The sequence below is a fragment of the Sinocyclocheilus anshuiensis genome, unplaced genomic scaffold, assembly GCF_001515605.1.
Source record: "Sinocyclocheilus anshuiensis isolate Anshui unplaced genomic scaffold, SAMN03320099.WGS_v1.1 scaffold63, whole genome shotgun sequence".
Lineage (NCBI taxonomy): Eukaryota > Metazoa > Chordata > Actinopteri > Cypriniformes > Cyprinidae > Sinocyclocheilus > Sinocyclocheilus anshuiensis.
In genome coordinates this window covers 861475-880610 of record NW_015552625.1, presented here as the reverse complement: position 1 = coordinate 880610, position 19136 = coordinate 861475, and the positions used below count along the sequence as shown (strand labels likewise).

At 39.4% G+C, this 19136-nt stretch overlaps 1 protein-coding gene across 4 annotated transcripts in view; it reads right to left on the bottom strand.

Moving 5' to 3' along the window:
- vcla (vinculin a) overlaps positions 1 to 19136 on the bottom strand; it is a 49928-nt gene that overhangs the window by 14302 nt on the left and 16490 nt on the right. For 2 of the 4 annotated variants that reach the window (XM_016457859.1, XM_016457861.1), the window contains exons 4-11: positions 15142 to 15250; positions 14158 to 14280; positions 13623 to 13783; positions 5536 to 5629; positions 4228 to 4375; positions 3285 to 3438; positions 1035 to 1210; positions 438 to 628 (exon numbers count right to left, since the gene is read on the bottom strand). In XM_016457859.1, coding sequence (XP_016313345.1) covers positions 438 to 628; positions 1035 to 1210; positions 3285 to 3438; positions 4228 to 4375; positions 5536 to 5629; positions 13623 to 13783; positions 14158 to 14280; positions 15142 to 15250 — 1156 coding nt within the window. The remainder of the gene's footprint in view (positions 1 to 437; positions 629 to 1034; positions 1211 to 3284; positions 3439 to 4227; positions 4376 to 5535; positions 5630 to 13622; positions 13784 to 14157; positions 14281 to 15141; positions 15251 to 19136) is intronic. The other 2 variants (XM_016457860.1, XM_016457862.1) reach the window with 1 other exon arrangement.

The window sequence follows — 19136 nt, the reverse complement described above, 5'->3', positions numbered from 1 at the left end:
CACGAGCGAAGTACAAACTAGTGTAAATATGTCAATTGGGACAAGCCCTGGTACTAAACTGTGCAGCTCTGGTCTAGAGTTACTCCAAGACCAAGTTAACCTGAAAGTAACATGACCTGCTGTGAATAGGACACGAAGCAGCTATTTATGGTTAGAAATATTTTAAGTATGAACATAAATACAACAGGGACAGAGGAAATAACCATCTGTCACATCATATAAAGGTCCAGAGTCAAGTGTCCAGTTCCATACGAATGAATAAGTCATTCAATATGCCAGTGTTATCCTTTGGGGGTTAAAGTAATGGCCTCAGATGACCAGATGAGGATTTTACTACACTAATAACAGATACAGATATAATAACAGTTATTGATTCAATTCTAAATGCTTTTTTGTCACATTTAATGAGTAATGTTTCACCTCATCCTGCCACCCACCTACTCCATGATCGTCCACTCCAGGGTTGTTGATCCAGTGCAAGGCCTGCTCCATTTTGCCCTCTAGTGTAACAGCGGCCTTGGCAGGTCTCATGTTGGCCACGGCACGGTTAGTCTTTGCCTGCAAGTTCTGCAAAGCTGTGCCAATCTGTTTGGCCAGCGCTCTAGCCTCAGGAGTATCCCCTTTACCCCTGTGGCACAAAAAAGTTAAAAAGAACATCATTTTTTTTAAAAACAGAAATCTTTTGTAACATCATAATTGTCTTTACTGACACTTTTGAACAACTGAATGCATTGTTTCTGAGTTAAAAGTATTATTTCTTGAAAAAAAAATCTTACTAACTTATTTATAAAAAAATGTTTCATAATATTATGAAAGCACTAGGAATCACATCAGGCACATTATCTTGGTTACATAATCTGTCCTAACAGTGAGCATGATACTGGTTTATCAAGTTCACATTTTTCATCATGTGCTGATCAAAGTCACAACATTATCTAATCATGATAGACTGGCATGAATTATATCTGTTCTTTGAAAGTGGAAAGAACACTTTGAATGCTGACTCTAACTATATGTACTGTAGATCTAATTACATTTTCCGAAGTTCAACCAGTCTCGCAGTGAGTCCTGCGACCTCGCTGATGGAGCGCAGAATGTCGTCTCTCTCTTTAGGATCTTCACACAGGTCAGCGATGCGCTTGGCCTCCGCCAGAAGAACACGGATGTTCTCTTCCCCCTCCGGACCGCCGTTAGGATCAGCCAGCCAGCTCTGTACAGAAACAACCATTCACACAACAAGTTCAGTTACAAGTTTTACTACTGTCACATTCCTTTCACACCTAAATGTGTATTGTGTTCATTTATTTCAGATTTGATTTATTTTAAATGTAAAATAGTGTTTTTATTGTATTTTATTTTATCAGTAAATTGTGTTTTTGATTTATTTTGCATCACTAGAACTATACCTAATAGTTAGTTAGCAGTACCTTCAAAAGTAATCTCACAGAACACTCTCAGACTCTTCTGTTCCTTTATTATCAGAATGAACATACTACGGTACACTGGCACTTGTCAACATTTCCTGTTTTGAATTTGAAGGAATATTTATAGTCATATTGTCATTCAGCATAAGGAATCAGTCTGTTATATAATCACATGCTTTGCTGTTGTCTGTCACTGCACAGACAGCACAAAGTAAAAGTATTCTTTCTGTTTTTCAGTTATCCACCCTTTAAATACTTAGGAGTCACAGCACATCTCCACTAAATAACATCAGTCCAGACAGATTTATGTAACAGCTATTTAAATGAGGACACGTCTATAATTATGAGTACCCATTTTAAGTACCCACACATCCTCTGGGATGCATATACAATCTCATCATATAGCAAAATTAACAATATAATAAAATCTTAACAATAGACTAAAATAAAAATAGAACTTTTTCTATCTTCTAAAACACTTCACATATCTTTTGCTGTTTACATCAATGGCCATTCACTGACTCAAACCTTTGGAAAATGAATTTGGTGGAAAGTAATCTGGGACTTGATTCAAACTGAAGTTTTCCAATTCAGCTTATGTTATGTTTAATCATTTTAAATATTTTAGGTCCTGCACCTGTATTAATCATAACAAACATAATATCCATAATGATAATATTACTTAATGATAATATTAATAATAATAATAATGATAATAATAATACATTCCATTGTTGCTAAAAAGACTGATTTACATTGGTATTATTGGGTATAAATTTGTTTTGGTGTAAATATTGGTACTTGTTGCCTTTTCAATTCTCCTTTTCAAAAGAGTTGAAAAGAGTTTCAAAAGAGTTGATTGACAGGCGATCTGACCAATCATAACCCCGAATCCACCATCTTGCCCGACAAACAAATCAGACAGGAGAGTAGATGTTTAACTTTGGTGGACTCAAACTTGAAAAATGGTGTATATTGACGTCTTTCTGCTGTTGAAATAAAATTTGTTATGATGTTCATTCATGTTTATTTCGTGCTTTAAGTAAATATGAAAAGACGATCAGTTCACGTGTGCTAGGGTGACCATACGTGCCATTTTCCCAGGACGCGTCCTGGCCAGGATTTGTTTTGGCTTTGTTTTCCTGTTTTCATGCTTGCTGAAGGTAATGATCGAAAAGTAGTTTGACCAATAACATGCAAGCATTGTACATAATGGACCAATCATGGCGTGTGAGAAGGTGGGATCTATGGTCAAAGCAATGCAATTACGCGTACATATTAGGTGTGTTCGACTTAAAAGCAGTGCGGCTCAGACCGATCAGTGTTTGACATCAAAGTACCTCGAGAGCGTTTCGAAAGCATAACCGTCTGTATGGTACTTTGATGCCATACACCGATCGGTCTGCACACGCAAACAAAGCCAAAACCTAGATATTTTAGGCAATATAGAAATCCTGGCCAGGACGCATCCTGGGAAAATGGCACGTATGGTCACCCTAACGTGTGCCGCTTGAACTGAGGCAATACAGCGATCTGTCATGACGACACATTAAAGAGTCACAAAATGGTATTTATTGTTTGAATTTCTTAAAAAAATTTAAAAAATTTAAAGCTGAGACCTTGTTTCATACCAGAAGTAAGCTGCTCTGTCTTGTCTGTCGACGTGTTGTCAGTTTACTCTTTGCTCCACCATGTATTTTTTAGTGCATGAGAACATGATGTGTAGTGTGAGAGCGGCATGGCTTGTCGAACATAGCAACAGTAACTTAGGAGGGCGGGTTTTTGCGAAGGGTCAATTGAGCACCACTTTAGACACACTAAACGAACCAATTCACTAACAAAACAGGCTTCGAGACTTACCTGGGCCGTGTCGATTCTTTTGGCAATGGCCTGTTTGGCATTGGTCAGGGCCTCCAGTTTCCGAGCAGCGTTCTCCACTTTGCCCACCAGAATATCCAAACCTTGGCCCACCTGCTGAGCTTTCTGCATACCCATAGGGGTGGCACCCTGACCTCTGAAGAAACAACATATATTAAGATTAAACAACAACAGAATAGAATAAAATAGAATAGAATAGAATAGAATAATCATTCATTTTCATGATCACACAATCAACAGGAGAATAGAATGACTTACTATACCATATACCATAATATCATAATCTCTCTGACTACCCGTTAACATTGATTAAACACGGAAATTGAACATGAAAAGCATCTGAACTACATGTGAAGGTCAGTGTAAAGAGCCCTCGTGTGTGAGAGTAATCAGTGGGCCGGGGCAGCCGCTGAATATCCGGCCCTTCAGCCTTTAATCTGCTTTCCTTGAGTCTCTCTAATGAAGTCAGAGCCCAGCGTCTGATCTTTCACTTTCACTCCAGCTTTCAACATCCTTGACACATGGACCCAAACTGTACCACACCGTTCCTTCCTTCTCCTGTACTCAGCAGTCAGGGATAAACAATTCCTGGAGAATTAGCCCGCTAACAAACAACATCTAAACTGTGTTTATGGAAAAACCTGACACACTTTCTCGTGTTGTAAATTAGAAGCAGTTACAGCCCCTGAGACACATCACACAGGCATAATACGTTGTATAAAGGATGATGAATATCGTTATGAACAGCAAACAGCTGCATTAATGCATAATTCAGCTCACGCGAGCGCTACAGGAGCATGTGGTGGCATTTGGCTCTCAGTGTGAAATGCTGAACGGAGGAATCTCATAGTCGGTTGAATCAGCAGTATAATGGGCTTTGATTATAATTCTGTCTTTTCTCCAGGTGCACCTGAAGGGGGCGTACCTGGCGCGCACATCTGACACCTGATCCGTCATCTGGCCCAAGGTCTTGGCTGTTCCCAGGATCTCTCGTCTCTCTTTCCCCGCACAAAGCTCACCCACTTTTCCTGCTTCATCCAGTATGTGACGCAGCGCATGCTCTCCCGGATCTCCTGCAGGTGTCACAGACATAGTGTTAGGCCACTACATACTTTTAACCCAATTCAATTAAAATCATGTACATTACACAAATATTATGTACATAATAAAACAAAAGCTGTCACTGGGGCATACCCTTTCAAACGGTACACCTTTGTACTTATTTAGCCCCAAAGGGTACATATTAGTACTTAAAGCGTATATGTTTGTGTACACTTAGGTTTGGGGTCTGTAATATTATGTTTTTTTAAATAAGAAATTAATCTTTTTATTCGGCAAGAAAGCAATAAATTGTGCATTAAAAAATGACAGTAAAGACATTTATAATGTTACAAAAGATTTATTTCAAATAAATTCTGCTTTTAACTTTCTATTCATCAAAGAATCAAAGATAGGTTTTTCACCAAAACATTAATCAACACAGCTGTTTTCAACCTTGATAATAAGAATTTTTTTAAGCAAATCAGCATATTACAGTGATTTCTGAAAATTCAGCTTTGCCATCACTGGAATAAATTACATTTAAACATATATTAAAAAATAAAATAGTTACTTCAAATCAAAATAATATTTCACAATATTTCTGTTTGATTTTCGATCAAATAAATGTAGCATTAGAGAGCATAAGAGACTTATTTAAAAAAAAAAACATCTTAAAAAACTTTTGATCAGTAGCATATGCCATACAGGACTAGTTAGAAGGGTTATATCAAATGATTTTAAAATAATTTTTTCCCTTAAAATTAGGGAAATATTTTTATTATTAATAGTTTGATATTAGATTTTTAATATATTATTTAAAAAAATTCTTATTAAATAGTTTTCTCTTTAAAAGTATTGTAACCTCAAAAAAAATGCATAATTTGTTTTCTCATCATATAATCAATCTCTCTGACACATATAATCAAACGGCTCCATTGTACATGCTCTCTTAGCATGTAAAAAGAGATGCAGATCCAAAAAAAAGTGTCATTAATGCATAAATGTTATTGAGCGTGTGCATATGCTCAGATCCAAAAGTTGCAGAAAAATTAGCAATTTTCACAGCATAGTTTTAATAAATGGTCTTATTTCACTTTAGAAGTTTTGACTGAAAAACTTTTTTCAGACAAAAGACTGTTTCTAGCACAAAAAAAATATCACAGTGAGCTAATGGGTGTACTACTTATATTACCTGGTAGACCGTTAGGGTCCCTCAGCCAGCCTTTAGACTGACCCATCTTTGACTCGATCAGTGCTAGTGCTCTCCTCATGGCCTCTGTGTCCTTCAGAGAGAAAGAGTGTTAGTCAGTGTCTGCCATATTGGCCCACAGGGCAGGATTTCATTGCATGGATCTGAGTGGTTACAGCTTTTTGTTGCAGTTGCAGTTTATGTGCTCATATGAAGGAGTAGAGGCTGAAGGGAGGGGGCTCTGACGGGCAAGAGGAGCCTCTGCCTCTCTCAATCACACACACAAAGTGCGAGAGCGGCCCACATAATCACCACTTCACACTCCATTGCACCACACACACATCTGAAGGAGAACCCGTCTGGTTCGGTAACTCAACCATGCGTATGGCGCTCCTCTTTACTGCAGTCTAAAGCAATAGTCATCTGCACAGGCAACGCATTCAATGCACACATTATCAGAAAAATTAGCATATCAAGAGCATAACACTGAAAGACAAATGAAGGGCATAGGTGTGAAATTAGGTTCAGTATGAGTATCAAGGTCATGCCTTCAATACTGATGCCTCAAAATATTACAGCTTATTGAGATGTGAGCTATAAATTTTCTAAGCGATCAGACTTATCATTTTTGCTTGGCCGCAATTATTGATACCATAGCAACACCTGAGCAGCCATCTATAACACTTTAGCAACTGCAAACATGATTTTTCGAAGTTGTAAATAAAACAAAGGTGACTGGAGTAGGTTACAAAATACTATTTTTGTTTTTCTATTTCTGAATTTCATTTTAGTTCAATCTGTTACTTGCAGGGTTATTATAGTTAACTAAAACTAAAACTGAAACTAAAATTAAAACCATAACCATAATGTCATGTTTAAAAAAAAATAATAATAATAATAATATAAAAGAATGAAAACCATAGCAAAAATGTTACTTGAAACTAAAGAAATGTTAACTAAAATAATATATATATATATTAAGAAACTTTATTTCAGCTATTTACCAAGGCATCATTTATGATTTTAATTTAGTTTAACTTAACATACTAAAATAACTGGAAAATAACTTTAATTAAAAATTAATAAAAACTATACAGACATATAAACTACTAAAAATAACAAAAACACACAACAAAGTAACTAAAACGTCAAAATAAAAATGAAAACATAAAATATAACAATTAAAACTGGTTTAAAATATTAATAAAAATAATAACAGTATATCTCAATGATACTAAAATAATACTGGTTACCTGCATTTCTTTTTAATTGTTTGTGAAATTTACTAATAATTTCTGAGAGAAAATTGTTTCTATTTCCCTTTTTTTGGGGGCAGTGTACTTCAGCCATATTTGCATCTTTTTATCTTTTGACTTGTGGCAAGGTTTTGAGGCCCCAGGTGGGGCCCCAGTCTTACTACTAATATATCAGAAAGACATGGGAGTGGTACAGTATCTCAGAGTGGCAGCACTCAGATGCTGATCTGAAAATGTACAGATCTAGTTTTGCTTTGCTATCTTTGATTCAGCAAGACAAGACAATAATGGACCTTTAAAAAGACTTACAATTTAGTTTTTTTTTTTTTTGGCTTGTGGTATTTCCAGCAGGAGACACTCTGGCAGCTGAAGCAGCAGTCAGATCCAATCAGGAGAGGGAGACGGGCAGGAAATTAACCCCTCACACCTGCGCCTGCTGCCTATTGCACTCCATCTCACCGGTAAAATACTGTATGTTAAAATTTCTCTAAAATATGCAGCTAAATTCATGTCAACCCGCTTTCATAAATCCATATCAAAAAGCTTAAATCTAGTTTGTGGTTATCCTGAAGCAAACCTGAAGCGCAAGTATAATCGATGAGTCTTCTCTCAGCTAAAACAAATTATCCGCTCAATCCATTTCCTCTGCCTGCTATCCAGTAACCGCTGCTTTCCAGCCAACCTTTCAGCATCCAGCAAGACAGATCACATTATTTGTAAGTTGATGAGTCATTTCCTATTCGTGTGCATTAGGGCTGGGTTGCATTTGCAAGCCGGGAAAAATGTTTGCAAATGCATTTGTTCAGGTTTTTATTGTTCTGTTTACTTCACATATGATTTTAGAAAAAACAAACAAAAAAAACATTCAGTGTAGTAAATGGTTTTCCATTTATATACAGTTCAACTGTTTGGGGTCAGTAAGATTTTTCTTTTATACTTTTTACTGTTATTTAGGAAGAATGCATTGAACTCATCAAAAGTGACAGTAAAGACTTGCAAGATTATAGATGATTTATATTTCAAATAAATGCTGTTCTTTTAATCTTTCTATTAATAAAAGAATCCTGAAAGATGTTTTGCAGTTTCCACACAAATATTAATCAGCAAAACTGTTTTCAACATTGAAAATAATTAGAAATGTTTCATAAGCACTAAATCAGCATATTAAAATGATTTCTGAAGGATCATGTGACACTGAAGACTGAGTAATGTCTGCTGAAAATTCAGCTCTGCCATCACAGGAATATATTACATTTTAAAATATAGAAAACTCTTATTTTAAATTGTAATAATAATAATCATAATTCGCAATATTACTGTCACAATATTAACTGTATTTTTGATCAAAAGAAAATGTAGCCTTCACGAACAGAAACTACTTATAAAGACTTAAATAAACAACCCCAAACTTTGAACGCTAGTCTATAGAAAAAAAAAATAACATTATATATTTAAATGTAAAAATTAACCTAATTCTTGCTTTACAATTTGATGTTGCATTAGTTATTCGCATGCTGTTGTATTACAAGCAAAGAGTTCAGAAACAGGGCAGGGCGTCTAAACCTGATCAATATTTCATGATGGAGTCAGACGGCCTGTTTGAACAATTTCTGCTTGAATATGCCTGATCTCATGACAGATATCACATGCACCTGCTGTGGAGAATTGAAATATGAAGGCAGACTGACGACTGACAATGATGGACTTACTCTTCAAGAGTAGGTCACTGGAAAGCTTTAACATCATTCAGCATCTGTATCCCTTTGGCTAACAGAGTAAATAATGTCAAGAAAGATTTGGGCCAACTGTACTTAGGTTATTGGCTGACAAAAGCTTTGAAATTGTTATATAGAGAATTTCAAATAAATGCAAAAGTTTATATTACTGAACAAGGAAACAAGTCAAAGTAATTTTCTGATTACAGTTTTAAGTGAAACAATAAATTAATCTGGAAACGCATTGGCTTTTCTTCCATTAATCATTCCCCACAAATGGACTTTGTGCTGTGTGTATGAAGGAGCTGAAGAGCAATAACTATGTCAATCCATCTTTCATGTTGTCAGTCATAAGGCACAAGGGGGCACAGAGTGAGAACTGAGTTTCAATTCTACTCTAACTAAACACAAAAGCAAGTGGGTCCAATGCTAAATGTGTGCTACATTCAAAAGATTGAAAATGTGCCAGAACGATTACCAGATTAGCTAACAGGTTATAAATAAATCCTTTCCGTATATATCTCAGATATACAGTGGGTACGGAAAGTATTCAGACCCCCTTAAAAGCACACAGCTAAAATAACGAAGGAGTGGCTTCACAACTCTGTGACTGTTCTTGAATGGCCCAGTCAGAGCCCTGACTTAAACCCAATTGAGCATCTCTGGAGAGACCTAAAAATGGCTGTCCACCAACGTTTACCATCCAACCTGACAGAACTGGAGAGGATCTGCAAGGAGGAATGGCAGAGGATCCCCAAATCCAGGTGTGAAAAACTTCTTGCATCTTTCCCAAAAAGACTCATGGCTGTATTAGATCAAAAGGGTGCTTCTACTAAATACTGAGCAAAGGGTCTGAATACTTAGGACCATGTGATATTTCAGTTTTTCTTTTTTAATAAATCTGCAAAAATGTCAACGATTCTGTGTTTTTCTGTCAATATGGGGTGTTGTGTGTACATTAATGAGGAAAAAAAATGAACTTAAATGATTTTAGCAAATGGCTGCAATATAACAAAGTGAAAAATTTAAGGGGGTCTGAATACTTTCCATACCCACTGTATGTGTATTTTCTTAAAAAGGAATTTTAAGGACTCACGCAAAATCAAAGTTTTGTGGCTTTGAGCTCTAATGATATGCTATACTCATAAAAACTAGGTTAATTCTTAGTACATGCAAATTAGTACATTTCAAATTCTTGTCAAGGAGAATAAACAAAAATATTTATTATTTATTTTGCCCTATGAGTCGTATAAAAAAATTCAGCCCATTAAAATCCATTTTTAGTCCATAAAAATGGGCCATTGTATGATGAAGAGGCAAATGCCTTGAACATAAATAATTTTTTTTCTATTTTTTCAACTTTTTTTTCCTTGTTATTTTTTGTCGTTGAATATACTCATTGAGATTTTTTGCCTGCAGCATGTGCATAATTATTGTCACAAAATTTGTAAAATATTTTACTTTAACTTGAAAATCACATTCCTCCATACTAGCAGTAGCCAGTGCCTCATGACTAAACCACCTGTTACTGCTAAACTAAAAGGTAAAATAAAGATTATTGGCTATTTTAATAAAAAGGGAGGAGCTTTCCAATATATCCCACCCTAATTTCCTCTTTCAACAGGAAATACGTGAACACGAAAGCAAAATACACTCGTTAAGCAATTTCACTGCATGGGTTACAAAAACCGGGAGGAGCTGTGTATCAGGAGAGACAGAGCATAAAATCAAGTTAATCTGGTAAGACAGCATTCAGCTAAAGGAAATGGGTAAAGCGGGAGCCATGGAGACAGACACCAAGCGTAAAAAAGTTGTCACATCCTGAGACAGACCTTAGTGATTAACTGAGAGATGGAGTGTCTAAATGAGGGATGATGTGAGACTGGAGTAAATATAGATGAGGAGGGTGAGTGATGGCACAGAATCATTCTACAGCACATCCGAAAACAACCTCTCTAATTGCAATGTATTGTTTTGCTTTGGTCCTGGGTTTCTGAAATACAGCACCCCTTATATACAGCATATAAAATGGCAAGCCAGGCTAAGAAAAAAAAGCCTTCCATCAAAACAAGAATGAATATACTAACACACACATACTGTTAGCAACACAATGATCTGGCATGCAGTTTGTTGCATTACAGAGCGGGAGCGAGGAGAGCTTACCTTCTATAGGAAGGGAAAAAATGGAAGAACACAGAAAAGAAAGAGGCATGTTTACAGAGTTATATCAGGGCAAACAGAAAAACAGAGGTGACAGCAAAGTAAATGAAAGCTCAGGAAACTGATTTTGAGAGTAGAGTGATTTCTTATGGAAATATTTAATATGCATGCTAAGCAAGCGAAGGGTGTCATCAGTCAGCGAGGGATCAAATGATTCAGTAGGCTTCATCAAATATTGAAAGGCAGATAATTAATCTTCCGGTTAAACACTGATGCCATGTGTATGGTATATGGTGATGTTTTCCACCTTTGCTGGTTACTAGGCCTGTGTTTTTGTGTCATAGTCAGTGAATTCTGAGCCTGACTGTGAACAGTGCTGGAAATGGAACAGATTATTACATTAGCAGGATGGGAGTGTCACATTCATTCAGGGAGAAAAACAAAGATACACCAAGGGGTCTCAATAGAGCACAGCAGTGACTGTTTTGAAGTGGCCATGTATTATTTCTATTAATTTTCTATATACATTTTAAAACAATATTCTTAACAATATATTCTTCTATTAAGAGTTTAAAGCTTAAACTAAAACAACCAGCTTTAAGATAAATCACAAGATTACAACAGTTTTAAGTGTAAGACTGGGCTACAGCCAATACATTTTATATATTCATATATACTACTATTCAAAAGGTTTTGGTCAGTAAGAATTTGTTTTAAAGAAATTAATACGTTTATTCAGCAAGAACATATTAAATTGATCAAAAGTGAGAGTAAAGACTTTTAAATTGTTACAAAAAAATATATTTCTCATAAACTGTGGTCCTTTTTAACTTTACATTCATCCTGAATAGAATTCAGAAATAAATGTATAAACGTTTCCACAAAAATATTGAGCACTGTTTCTGATTTCAACATATATTAATAAGAAATGTTTCATAATAATCAGCATAATCGTTTTCTGAAGGATCTGAAAATATATTACAGTAAAAAAGAAAGTATCAGAGACTTCTTTTCAAAACACTGAAAAAATCTTATCGAACCCAAACTTTTGAACAGTAGCGTATGTCCAAGTGGACCATCTCCACACTTTATCATTGATTATAAGTATAAAACAGCATCTAATCTATTTTTTATTTTTTTTGCTTTGCATTGTTTTATTCAAAACATTCAGAATATTCAAATATATCGTTGTTGTTTTTTTATTATTAAAGGGGTCCTATTATGCTCTTTTACAAAGTCTTGATTTTGTTTTGGGGGTGTACTAGAACAGGCTCTCATACTAGGTTGTTCGAAAAACACATTATTTTTCACATATTTTACATTATTACAACACCTCTCTCCTCAGTCTGGCATGAACGGCTCGAATAGTTCCTGTATCAAATGAAGGCCCGCCTTCTGAAATACGAAATGTGCTGTGATTGGTTAGCTGGGCCAGTGTGTGTTGTGATTGGCAGCACTCGGCGCCTGGTCGGGAAATGTCATGCCCCTAACAATAGCCGCCTGCGAGCTTCAGTGTAAGTATTGCGTCAAAATCAAATCACTCTAAGTTCGTCTGCCTTGGGAAAGCTAGCGTGTCTCCGACATAGTGATAACACTCGTTGCCTTCTCTAGTGCAGCTCAACCAGGTCTCATCCCATTCGTCGATATTTGTGATATCACAAATCCCGGAAAATATGCGTTGTAGTCCAAACGAGTCGTTCATTGTAGTTTTTGAAAAGTGATTTCTGTTAAATAAAATATCTCCTTTTGAAGTGATAATCTGCCCGGTCCTGCAGATTTGCTTTATACAACGTTAGGAAGATCAGGCCCTTTCTTTCAGAACATGCAACACAACTCCTTGTTCAAGCTCTTGTTCTATCCAGGCTGGACTATTGCAATGCTCTCTTGGCAGGTCTTCCAGCCACTTCTATCAAACCTCTACAATTAATCCAAAATGCCGCTGCAAGATTAATCTTTAATGAGCCGAAAAGAACGCATGTCACACCTCTGGCTACGTGTACTGTGTTAGGCTAGCCGAGACTTGTCATTTGCACTTATATATTGTTGCTCTTTTGTTAGTTTTGACTGCTTTTATTGTCCTCATTTGTAAGTCGCTTTGGATAAAAGCGTCTGCTAAATGACTAAATGTAAATGTAAATGTAAATGAAGTGGACTTTGAACTTTGTAACTTTGCAGATCTTTTTTTATGCTCAAACAGCAACATTACAGACTAACTAAAGTTGAAAAAGTGAAAAAGCATAATAGGACCCCTTTAAAAATCACACAGAAAGCTTGACACATTACCCTTTGAAGTCTTTTTTTTATGGAGACATTGAATGGGATTTTTACTTCTCTCTACCGCTCCCACTGTCATGTTCACAGTTTATAAACATAGTTCTGTCAGGACCACTATCGTCAAAATGATAGATACTTAGCATAAAGTTTGGTTTGGCGGTATGGTTCTGTTCTGGGCAAAAACCTCCCTGCCCATCCATGCAGCCTGTCATGAATGAGCAGGGAGAGCAGCAATAATAACCCCCCTAGGGTTAACAGAACAGAACAAGGCAGATATCATTAATGTACTTAATGATATTTAAGTGTAACACTTTATTCAAGATAAAGGAGTCTGATTAGCAAGGAATATCAGAAAGCCAAGTCCTGACTGTGGCGAAAGGAGGAGCTGGGGATGGAGGAGGGTAATTTGCCCCTGAGCAAGCTGAAAAGCTGCTGAATAATACTGAATAGAGCTTATATAGGAATGCTGCGATAGGTGTCGTATTCCTATAGGTAGATGTGATCAGCTGAGAATCAGCTGATGCAAGCTTGACTCACGTGACCTGCCAGAACTAACGCTTAATTTAATTGAAAATTGTTCACTTAACTTGCTTGACCCATTGAAGCCAACATAACTTAGTGTAACCGTTTAAGGTGGAGTTGTAGAAAGGAGTGTATGTGTGTTTAAGCATGATAAAGCTCATACTTTGTTGGCCCAGGCATCCTCGTCCCATGAAGTGAGTTGCAGCACTCTGATTATCTCGTTGATCTCGGCGCTCATCTTCTCGAACGTGTAGTTTCTGTTCTTCAAGGCCTCCTCCACTCCGTGACTCTTGGTGCACTTGGTTGTCACAAAGATTTTAATGGCTGATGGGTATCAAAAAACAATTTTGTTAGTCCTCCATTTCACAGGCCATCTACAACTGCTGTACAAATCAAGATCAGAGTGCGGTTTATATTTGATGTGTCCAAAATTCAGGCAACTAATTATCACCATATGAGTAGACATATTTGCAAACACCAACATTAAAAGCCTTTCTGTGTGTGCAGATGAGCTGCCATCAACCTGGCAATTTATTGCTGAGCCAACAGCAGAAAGCCAACTGGATGAAGGGAAAAATCTATCCCTCCCCGCAAGGCGGTTAAATGGCTCCAATTATCAGTGTTGCCATATCAACGGGCTGGCACACAGAGACCGCAAGCTGCACAAATGAACACACAGCACTTCGCTGGCCTCTTACCTGATATAAGCACGGGCAGCAGTTCCTTCACTGTGTTCATAGAGGTGACCAGCATCACACGGTGCTCCTGGTGTGTCAGCTCCTGTTGCCGCTCGTCAATCATCTTTGCCATTTTTGTCATGCCTAACAAATTCATACATCAATAGAGTGACGGTGTAGAGGTCAAAAATGGATGTTCCTTTTGAGATTTGCTAAAGATTACATTTAACAGTGTAATTATATTAGATTTTTAAAGATTAACTTAAAGTAATAATGATGACAACAAGGGTAATCTAAATTAAAAAAAAAAAAGGTTGATACATGTTTATCCAACATTAAAATCTAAAAATATACACTACCATTTAAAAGTTTGGGGTTGGTAAGATTTTTATATGTCTTTGAAAAAAGTTTATGCTCACCAAGGCTGCATTTATTTGATACAAATAAAATCATATTGTGAAATATTATTTCAACTTAAAATAACTGTTTTACATTTTAATATATTGTAAAATGTAATTTATTCCTGTGATGACAAAGCTGAATTTTCAGCTGGCCTGGGTTCTGTAAAATAGAAAGAACTACTATATTAATGCATTCTGGTGGTATGTGTATATATTTTTGTATTGTTGGTTTTTGTATTAAGGTGTGTTTATTGTTTGTTTGTTTAAATTGGTGTATTGAAGTGTATTGATGTGAATTGATGTGAGACACGCTGTGAGATGCAAGACAAATTTTGGAAGAAATTCCAACAATAAAGTGTAATTGAACTGAAGACATAACAAATAATCAGTTTTTCATGGTCATACATCATTCAAAGAGTGTAACCTTTAAATAACAAAAAAAGTAACAAAAGCATCTGAAAATAATAATTCAACTATAATAATGAATTCCATTCATGCAAACAGTCACTTGCATGAGCCATATGTCAACAGCGTCAACTTTAAATTCAGAAATCAGAAATAAATGAAACCTCTTCAAAAGGAAGTAACAGGATATATAAAGTACCTGGTCCCAGATTTTTAGTGTAAGTGATCAAATCCTCCATGGTTTCCACAACCTCAGCAACGGTCAGGTACTCCAGAATGCCTTTACACACCCTGATAATTTTACGCACCTTAGAAAGACACAAAATACAAATGATACAAAAGAAAAAGACACATTTAGACACATTGACGTGTATGCATTTTGGCATAAATGCTTTTATCCAATGCAACTTACAGTGCACTCAAGCTACACATTTTATCAGTGCAAATATTTCCTGGGAATCAAACCCATGACCTTAATGTTGCCAGCGCCATGCTCTACCATTCAAGCAGGGATTCTTTCAGGGATCCCATAGGACTAATGTTTTATTCTGCAGGTCTCTACCACAAACAGGCAGACCCACAAGATATAGTACCATAACATCATGCTTACTCAGTGCCCTGTGAACAACACAGCTCCTTGAGAAAGATGATAGCAGCACTATTAATAGAGCTCAGAGTTAGCTTTCACCACAAACCAATGATCTAATATCTCGCCAGTATGTACATACACACCACAATCTGTGCTCTCTTGGAAATGTTTCTATTATACATGTCAGAATAGGGTTTTTTGGTTATTATATAATAGTAGCCTACAGCAGTCATTGGCACTAAATCTGCATATGTTCTCACTGGTTTTAGGGAGCATTTTTGGTTTTGAATAAATATTACAAGCCCATTTACACTGTGCTGCTGGGTTCGTATCTTGTCTTGTAATGAGAAATCTTGTGACCCGAAGAAGCAGAAACTTCAAAAGTAACCCGCGCTGATAGAAGACACGCTGTGTGCAAGGCGGCTCACTCAGATCATGTGCTCCGTGTGAGCTCCATTATGCTGCGCCCGCACGGCAGAACACAGGGGAGGGTGGATATGTGGAGCACGGCACATTAAGACCGCAAGCTACAATGCATGATAAGGGACTGTGTGTTTAATGTTGTTAGGTCAGAAGAAAAGCCTTTTTTGTAAAGATGATCCAAAGAATTTAAATTCAGGATTTGCCCTGAGCTGATTATTATTCATCAGAAAGACAAATATTTTACAAATCCAATTTGCTTTATTTCAAGTGCAGATTTAGAAAAACTATATGCGCATTTCACACAGGATCTTTCACGTATCTAATGAGGTTAAACAAGAAAGAATGCATGCAATATTCACATCCAACTGTCAAATAATCAACGGTACATAAATCACTCTTCACAAGGAAATTGCTTCGTTAAGATAACAATCTTGCTTTCAGTCAAAACCCTCTTTGGAAATTCAATATGGCATTTCCCAGAGAAAAATGTGCGATATCTGATCACATCAATGTACACCAAAAAAAAAAAAAAATGTTAGGTTTGTCAGTTTCTGTCACAATTCACTGGGAGGAACGAGGAGACGCGGAGAATTCACAATACAAGAGTCTTTAATCAACAAATAGGGAGACACAGAGCACAGGGATGATGTTCACAAGGAGTAGATAACGAGTAGACCTGACAAACACAAACTGAACAGACTAGGACTTAAGTACACAGGGAAATGAGGATAATTAACTAAACACAGCTGGAAACAAATGATGAACTAATCAGGGAACCTAATGGAAACAGGAAGGACCAAATAAGGAAACACAGGACCAGAAACAGGGTCAAAATACGACACAGAACAGTCCAGAGGGAGGGAGGAGCCAGGGAGGAGACAGGAGGGGCTTGGAGCAGGAGGAGCCCAGCTGGACCCAGGCCACAGCCATAATGTCGACCCACGGTGGAGCTGACGGAGGGAGGAGCCATGGAGGAGGAATGGCCGCCGACTCCAGGGGGCCGACCAACGTCGGCGAAGCAGGTGGCGGAGGAGCCCGAGGCAGAGACGGAGAGCCAACGAGCCAGGAGGATGCCGAGGATCCGGGGGGCCAGGATGGAGCTGAGGGCTCTGGCGACCGAGTTGGAGGCGGAGATCCGTGGTGGAGCCGGAGCGACTGAGGACCAAGGTGGAGCTGGCGGGAGGAAGGAGCCCAATGGAGCCTGTGGTACGAAGCGACGAGGTGCAGCTGGAGAGCCAACGAGCCGGGGGATGCCGAGGATCCGGGGGGCCAGGGTGGAGCAGAGGACTCTGGCGACCAAGGCGGAGGCGGAGCGACTGAGGACCAAGGTGGAGCTGGTGGGAGGAAGGAGCCTAATAGAGCCGGTGGGACAGAGCAACGAGGTGCAGCCGGAGGAGCGGAGTCCTGAGGCGATGGCGGGTCGACGCCCGACCAAGGCGGAGCCGGAGGGACGAGGGAACCCGGTGGAGCTGGTGGATCGATGGGTGACGGTGGAGGTCACAACGTCCGCGGCACCTGGTCTGACGAGTTGAGCTCTACGTCCGGGGCGATCCTCTGCTCAGTCGCTCGGCTTAGCGCTGGCTCGCTGATCGCAGCGGGAATTGGCTCTCCATCATCGGTGGGCTCGGGCTGATGCACCGCACCGCGGGGAGATGATGGGCTGGGCACTGGGTCTGGAGTGGATCTGACGAGATCATCCACGGGGCAGGATGGCGATCCGTTTCTCGCCAGATTCCACTTCACGAATTCTGCTCGAAGACCATCTTCGGACGACGGCGCTCTGCACGCAGTGTTCAGGCTAGCGTCATTGAACGCGCAGAGTGCATCGTCCGGGTAGCTGGTAAGTTCGGAGAGGGCCAGAAACAGTCTGGTATGGTCCTCGAGCGAGCGCTCCCCCTGCTCCAGCAGGAGGAGGAGGAATTCAGGGCGAAAGGAGGGGATCCATAGAAACAACGGGAACAAAAGGAAACACTGAGGAAAAAACAGAAACAAAAATGGAGGGAACACACAGAGGTAACTGTACTTGATCAGGTCTTCTGTCACAATTCACTGGGAGGAACGAGGAGATGCGGAGAATTCACAATACAAGAGTCTTTAATCTCTCCCCGTCCACGGCTTGCTCCCTCGCAGCGGGCACTGTCGCCGGCTCTCGCACCTGGTCTGATGGGTTAGGCTCTACTTCCGGGGCGATCCTCTGCTCAGTTGCTCGGCTTTGCGCTAGCTCGTCGATTGCGGCGGGAATAGGCTATCCATCATCGGTGGGCTCGGGCTGATGCTCCGCACCGTGGGGAGATGGTGGGCTGGGCACTGGGTCTGGAGTGGATCTGACGAGATCATCCACGGGGCAGGATGGCGATCCGTTTCTCGCCAGATTCCACCCCACGAAGGCAACGAATTCCGCTCGAAGACCATCTTCGGACGACGCCGCTCTGCACGCGGTGTTCAGGCTAGCGTCACAGAACGCACAGAGCGCATCGACCGGGTAGCTGGGAGGTCACAACGTCCGCGGCACCTGGTCTGACGAGTTGAGCTCTACGTCCGGGGCGATCCTCTGCTCAGTCGCTCGGCTTAGCGCTGGCTCGCTGATCGCAGCGGGAATTGGCTCTCCATCATCGGTGGGCTCGGGCTGATGCACCGCACCGCGGGGAGATGATGGGCTGGGCACTGGGTCTGGAGTGGATCTGACGAGATCATCCACGGGGCAGGATGGCGATCCGTTTCTCGCCAGCGAATTCCGCTTGAAGACCATCTTCGGACGATGGCGCTCTGCACGCGGTGTTCAGGCTAGCATCATAGAATGCGCAAAGCGTGTCGTCCGGGTAGCTGGTAAGTTCGGCGAGGGCCAGAAACAGTCTGGTATGGTCCTCGAGCAAGCGCTCCTCCTGCTCCAGCAGGAGGAGGAGGAATTCAGGGCGAAAGGAGGGGATCCATAGAAACAACGGGAACAAAAGGAAACACTGAGGAAAAAACAGAAACAAAAATGGAGGGAACACACAGAGGTAACTGTACTTGATCAGGTCTTCTGTCACAATTCACTGGGAGGAACGAGGAGATGCGGAGAATTCACAATACAAGAGTCTTTAATCATCAAATAGGGAGACACAGAGCACAGGGATGACGTTCACAAGGAGTAGATAACGAGTAGACCTGACAAACACAAACTGAACAGACTAGGACTTAAG